General features: G+C 36.1%; 1 protein-coding gene across 1 annotated transcript in view; it reads right to left on the bottom strand.

Annotated features, from left to right (window-relative positions):
- Window positions 1-4,405: 4,405 nt before the first annotated feature.
- LOC138832857 (uncharacterized) overlaps window positions 4,406-7,001 on the bottom strand; it is a 111,712-nt gene continuing 109,116 nt past the window's right edge. The window contains exon 13 of the mRNA XM_070030973.1: window positions 4,406-6,954. Within this exon, the coding sequence (XP_069887074.1) occupies window positions 6,855-6,954 (100 nt within the window). The 3' untranslated portion in view covers window positions 4,406-6,854. The remainder of the gene's footprint in view (window positions 6,955-7,001) is intronic.

Below are 7,001 nucleotides of genomic sequence, written 5' to 3'. Positions count from 1 at the left end.
GTCCTAATGTTTATCAGATAAGCTTATGACTTAAGAATTGGGTAATGGCCTATCCTTACTATTATTGGTATTTATAAGAAAAAAATAAGTTCCTCATAGGCTTGTCTACATTTATTTTATGTGGTTTCTCAAGCATTTAGATTTTAAAGTAGGATATAATGGAGTGATTTTCTTATTTGATATGACATATTTGTTCATTCTCAGTGAAATGTGGAAAAATCTCATCTCTCTAGCAATGTGCTTATTACTGTCGACAATCTTCTTTGGTAGAACTGATACATGTGATTCTACTCATGTGGATACAAATGCAATATATTCCCAAATTAAAAACATAACAGATAAAAATGGGCAAAAGGATGCTATAGGGGGAATTAGGAATTTGCTTTTGTTTTTCTTTTTTTTTTTAGTGATACTTCTCTCTTCAGGTATGGAAGACCTTCCAAAGACATTTTTGTTCAATTAAAACACTGTCATGAAAAAATTTAAAGTATCTGTGCTACTTCAAAGCTTATAAATTTATATTTTCTGAAAGAAGGATCAACACATACTTGTATTTCTTTGAAAGATCAGGAAGATATTCTCATCATAATAATGAAAATGAAAACAAAATAGTCAATACATCTAGGGAGAAACCTTTGAATAACTAATTCATGACATATTTTGGAAGAAGTAAGGCTTTTAAAAACTATATTTGTCCAATAGATATGAGATTTCATAGCCAATTAACCCTCCAGAGGAAGAGGAAAGAAGCCAGAATGAAAAGTTTATGTGAGACTAGTAGAAAGCTATTGGGCCATGCTGTCTTATATTTTTGCAGAGACCCGAATAGAAAATTTCTAGTCATAAAGTTTGAGCTCATTTTACAGCATAGATCATTTCAAAACAAAGTCGTAATTATAGTGACAACAACTGAATAGACTCACTGGGCAATATATTTTATTTACATCTACAGGTTGAGAAATGCACTGAAGCATGAGGATAAGCATGTATAATCAGTTGGAAAGATGGGGAAGGCGATTTTTAACAAAGTCAAGGATTTGGTATGGTTCAGTGACAGTTACCCAAGTGGGCTCCTGTTTCAAACTCACGTTGACAACATAACACTTCATTGCTTTGCTGCCAATTCTACATAATAACCTAGTTCTATTAAGGATCAAATTTTCAATTCTGTGTTATTTGAACTATACCTACCTTATCTTGTCTTATAATTGCAATTGGAGATCACTATACCTTCCTTATAATCTCAAACTACATTATAGTAGCCTTTTATAACTATACAATAATTGTAGTTATCTTAAAAGCTTAAAGGAGGCAATATTTCCTCAAAAGGTTTTGCTAAAGCAAACTAATTTTGAAATCTATTAATTGGATCTAGTTAGTATAAAAGTGAAAGTGATAAAATTAAATATCTGAATGTCAGATGACTTTGCTCAGGCAATATGGCAAATTGATGTCAGTGCTAGAATCAGTATCACAAGCCATAGCATACCAGGAGTGGATTATGGTTGCATTCATTGTGTGTAATGTGTACAAACGTCTTGTATCATCTTCAGGCATTCATTGAACAAGAAACTCATTGGCAAAAAAAAAAAACCCTCTAAAAAAGTCAATTTACTTTTGAGGTACTAAGGTTTGAACTCAGATTTTTGTACTTGTTAGGTAGGTGTTCTACCACTTGAACCATATTCCCAGCCCAAATTGGGATTACTTTCATGAGAATTATTTGGTGTGAAGATCTCCTTTACACCATTAATATGAGTAAGTACGTTAAAATTTCAATAATCAACTTCTTAAAGACTGCATATTTTGGAACCACAGCCTTTCTTCCCTTTATTCCACCTCAAACAAATATAGAGCAAGGGCCACAGAGCTTCCAAATCTAATTTTTAAAAATAATGTGTCCTCTTCCCACCTTCTTGGTCATGTGTAGTTACTTTCTTCATTTGTTGGCCTTGGGATTGAAAGAGAGAATATTTTCTCTCACAGGGATGTGGGCCTGATAACATAGTGACTCAAAACCTTCATCAAATGATATATTTCTATTTATGGAAGGGGAAGCAGAGAATACCAATTTGTGCATCATTCATAAAGTACTATAGGTCCCTCTTTGCTTAGATCATTCCATGTTTATATTTATTGTTTCAATATAATCATTAATTGTATCTTATCTTAAAAGTGTCAGATTTAGAAGTTTTGTGGGTGCCCTAGCACTTCAAGCCCTTGATGAGAAGTAAAAGCAGCACAACTTGAGCTGTTTAGATATGATTTCTGGTCCCATTATTCAAGTCAAGAGGCTTACCTTTCAAGTATTTGGTATAAGAGATAGAGTTTACCTTCATGAAAAACTATGAACTATAAATGTTCCTGTCTTTCATCTTTGAAAAGGAAGAAACTGCCTTTCTGAAACTGGGTCTCTGGTATGAAATGCTACACACCCTTCTTATTATGGTTGCTAGGCAGAGTAGCTAATCTAACATAGTGATCACAAGTTAGTTGTAATAAAGACTCTGTTTTCCTATCTTCTGTGAGTATACAGGTTAAGCAATATTTATGTGTGAATGTTGATAAGATACTATGACTATCAGTGAAATTTAATACTAACAATTCATGCTGTATACTGACATCAATTTTCGGGAAGGAAGAAAATAAAGCAAATGGAGTAAGAGGAGCAGAACATTAAAAGATGCTTTGAACCTGGTGCTGGTAAAGCTAGCTGCTTAGATGGCTGAAATACAGAGAATCACAGTTAAAGCTAGCTCAGGAAAAAAATATGACAGATACAATCTCCAAATAGTTTGCAAAATGTGGGGCTGGAGATGTGGGTAAAGTAGTAGAGCACCAATTAAGAAAGCAAACCAAGAAAATGTGAGCCCTAGATTTCAAATCCCATTACTGCCAAACCTCCCCTCCCCAGAAAATGAAAAAAATAAATCATCATCAACAACAACAACAAAAACATCACAAAGATATTTTGAGTTCTTTCTTATCCTCCAATCCTGCTCAGGCTGCACCTGAGGGGCAAATCACCATTTCCTCATAGTCATCATGAATTTATGCTTAAATTCTCTGTAAAAGCTCCTTGTAAAATTACCAGTCTTCAAAGTCTTAATTCAACCTAAAGTCTAGACTCAAAATCAGTCAATTCATATTTTATTTGTAATATCACATCAGAAAATAGAATTCATTATTGTTTGGAGGCAAGGAAGTTACCAAGGAAATTTTGTTATGCTCTGCAGTGAGAAAAATAAGAAAATTGATTGCTTTTAGTATCCTCTTTTTTAAGAGAGACAATGATTGTGCTTTTAATATTTTTATGTCTTTAGTATTTTTAGATGTTTTTTAATATTTACATATTAATTTACCTTCCCTGAAAAACCCATGTGCAGAAGAGTCTAGGGATTTTCCTTGTACTGTGCTCAGTGTTAGCAGATGAAGCAAAACAGGAAGGGTAGGGAAGCAAACACTGCTAGGTGCTGCAGGGACTCTGCGAGAACATTTTGGCCTCAAGTTAGGGCTTCTAGGAATATGGATGGAAAGTCTTTCAAGCTTACTAAAGAGCTGAGCTAGCAAAATTTTGCAATCTGTAGACTGGACAATCTCTGAGGTTTCAAGTAGTTTTGAGATATATGACCCAGAAAGCCTGAAATCCTTCTTGGACTTCTCTCTTGGGTCCTGTTAAAACAGAATCTCTGACAAATCTATCTTCCATCATTTCCACCTGCAGGAAGTGGGGTGAAGAAGACAAGATATACTTTTTCTCTGCATCTGTTCATAGAGATGTAAAGTCAAGTCTGTATATGAGCTAATGATATTTAAAAAGGCAAGTGTAGGGTTCACTGGGACTACACATTGTTCAGTACTTGGTACTTGGTACTTTTTGTTATTGATTTATTTTTTTTTCTTTTGGTACTGGTCCTGGAGTTTGAACTCAGGGCCTATGTTCTGTCCCTGAGCTTTCTGCTTAAAGGCTAAAGCTCTACTATTTCAGCCACCGCTCTACTTTTAAAAAAATGCTGGTCCTGGGGCTCAAACTCTGGGCTTGGGTGCTCTCCCTCAGCTTCTTTCTGCTCAAGGCTAGTGCTCTACCACGTGAGCCTCGGTGCCACTTCTAGCTTTTTCTGTGATTTTTTTTTGGAGATAAGAGTCTCACAACTTTCCTGCCCAGGCTGGCTTTGAACTGAGATCCTCAGATCTAAGTCTCCTGAGTAGAAGCTATTGGCATCCAACTCAATGAAACTTTATAAAGGTACAAGGCAGTTTTATGAAGAAACTAAAGAATGTTCAAGTAAGCTACTTAAGGTTATTAGCAAAAAGTAGCTGAGCTGAAATTTTAACTTGGATTCACTTCTGCAGATCTTTATTGTTATTATAAAGATGACGTACAGAGGGATTACAGTTACATGTCAGGTAAAGAGTACATTTCTTTTTTTAAAAAATAAGTTTTTTATTGTGAAAATACTGTACAGAGGTGTTCAATTACAGTTACATGAGCAAGTTACATGTTGCCTCCACTTTTGTTTTTCCCCTATCATCCCTTTCCTCCCACCTCTTCAACTGTGGGGCTGGGAAGGTGGCTCAGTGGTAGAGCGCTTGCCTTGCATACAGGAGGCCCTGGGTTTGATTCCTCAGTACCACATAAGCAAAAAAAGCCAGAAGTGGTGCTGTGGCTCAAGTGGTAGGGCTGAAGAGCTGAGGGAAAGTGCCCAGGCCCAGAGTTCAGGCCCCACAACTGACAAAAAAAAGTACATTTCTTTTTGCACAATATCACCCCTTCCCTTGCTCTCTTCCAGTGGAGCTTTTCTCGATTTGTCAAATGGCTAAGCCTAAAATGTGCAGACATTTAATCCATTTGTATACTATTTATTTTACTTTTCTCTCCTTCTAATGTCTATTAGATATGCAAACCTGGTAGATCTCGGAAAATGTTCTTAGTCTTAGAACTTTTTTTGACTCGTATCTCTGAGGATCACATACAAGTTATGAACCTTCTCCACATAAAAATGCTTTCCCACCAACATTTTTGCATACTCTCTAAGATTGTTAAGATAATCTGACCCTTCCAGACATAACAACTGTAGTTTGGCCTCTACAGTTAGGAGTTCATAGTATTCATATTTAAGCAATTTATATGAGTGTTTAATTAGGAGAAAACCGCATTCACATTTTACGGAGGTATTTGCTTTTGTTTTCTCCTTCAGGGGAGAGCTCTGTGTCAGTGTTACAGTTGGCTCTGGTCATTCACTGGCTGCCTGGAAACAGCACAGTTTGTACATTCCATGGCAAGTCTCCAGAAAGGCAGAGAACACTGGTAGGGAGTGGAGGTATGATGACCACCTCCCCCTCCCCTGGTTCTGACATGAACATTACTGCTGCTGCTGCTGTTGAAAGACCTCATTATTAACACAGCAGATACTGGGAGAACAAAGGGACCATTTTTTTTAGAACAGAGGTCTATCTGTTGGTGTTCATTGAATATTTTCTGGTTATGGTATTAAGTTGGTCAGTGTATTGCAGCATGTCTTTTTGGCCTGAGTTCATATAGGCAGCTTTTTCTTACAGCATGAATGAAGGAGCACATCCTCAGACTCAATACTCCTTTATCTGATACAAGCTTTCACCATTTTTTTTGAGAGCATCACATTCTTTCTGGCAAAGAAGAATTAAGGAATATAAAAATGGCATGAATTTTGATACCTTTTCATATTTAAAGTTGTCTGGAAAAGAAAATAATCTAAGCAACCATAAAATGTTCTTATGAGATGACAGAAATATAAGCATAGTTTATTGGCCCAATTCTCAGCTGGAAATGGCAACTATTAAACAATTTGCTAGTGGTTGGTGTTGTTGTCTCTCTGAAACCATTCCAGATTTTCCTGGGCACAATGAGCAGAGAACACAGGACAGAGAGACAAAGACCTGAGTTTAGTTCTAATCCTTCCATTAACAACCTGGTGATCTCCAATAGGCCATTACCTCTCTGAGCCTCGGCTATCAAGAAGAAAAGTTGAGCTCTAGGGTCCTGGTGAGTTCTACAGCACTACCATTTTATAAAAAGACAAGATTTCTTTCATTTTATGTGAGTTTTTCTAGAGTCCTTGAATCTTGCAACTGAACCACTTGAAATCTGTGATCCATATTCCAAGTGTATCACTAACTCCTGGTTGCACATCCAGATTGTTCCACTGAGAAATGAAGCCATGTTATAACATTTCTTTTGAATCAGTAAGTTTTGTATTCAGGCTCAAGAGAAGTGCATTCCTGACTTAGATTGTGGATGCGGTGTAACAGAAATTCAGGAAATCAGACCCATTTCTGAGTCTTCTCCAGTAAATTCAACCCAATTTCTTATCTTAATTGTTTCTCTAGCAATAATTTTTTATTATTTTCCTTACTCTGAAGAGTTCTAGGAGGCACTTGATACTGTTTATTGGAAAATGTCCTGTTTGGCTGAAATATTACTACTCATGATTTTAGTCATTTCATTTCCACTATCTTGAATTTGTCAAGAATCCTATATTCCAGGCACTCTAGAAAGCTAGAACAGAACATCTTATAAACAATATGAAAAGCAAAACAAAATAAGTAAGCTTTCACTGTATTTACACTTTAAAAGATGCAAGTAGAGCATTCAGTATATTTTGATGGTAAACACATATAGTCTGATGGAGAAATATGGGAAGTGAAATGCTTGATAATTATACTGGATATTGGTGCCTTGGTTCAAAAAATTATAATTGTATCACAGTTATAACAGTGAAGGGATATTCCTTTGAAAATCTCTATCTTATGACATTGAATAGAAGCATTTTGTTTCTTCTTACAGGTTTGTGGTGAACTCATGGAGCCTTTCTCTTTCACATTCTGGTCTCCTCTAGAGGTCGATTCATGAAGTCCTGAATAGCCTCATGCAAAGGAAGCCATTTTTTGATAGATGCCTTCAGAGCTGTAATCCAGCTGCATTGAAAAAAAAGAGCCACATTGCATTAAACATGGGAGACTAT

The sequence above is a fragment of the Dipodomys merriami genome, unplaced genomic scaffold (genome assembly GCF_024711535.1).
Source record: "Dipodomys merriami isolate MVZ:Mamm:240054 unplaced genomic scaffold, mDipMer1.0.p SCAF_20, whole genome shotgun sequence".
Classification (NCBI taxonomy): Eukaryota; Metazoa; Chordata; class Mammalia; order Rodentia; family Heteromyidae; genus Dipodomys; species Dipodomys merriami.
This window is presented reverse-complemented; position numbering and strand designations above follow the sequence as displayed.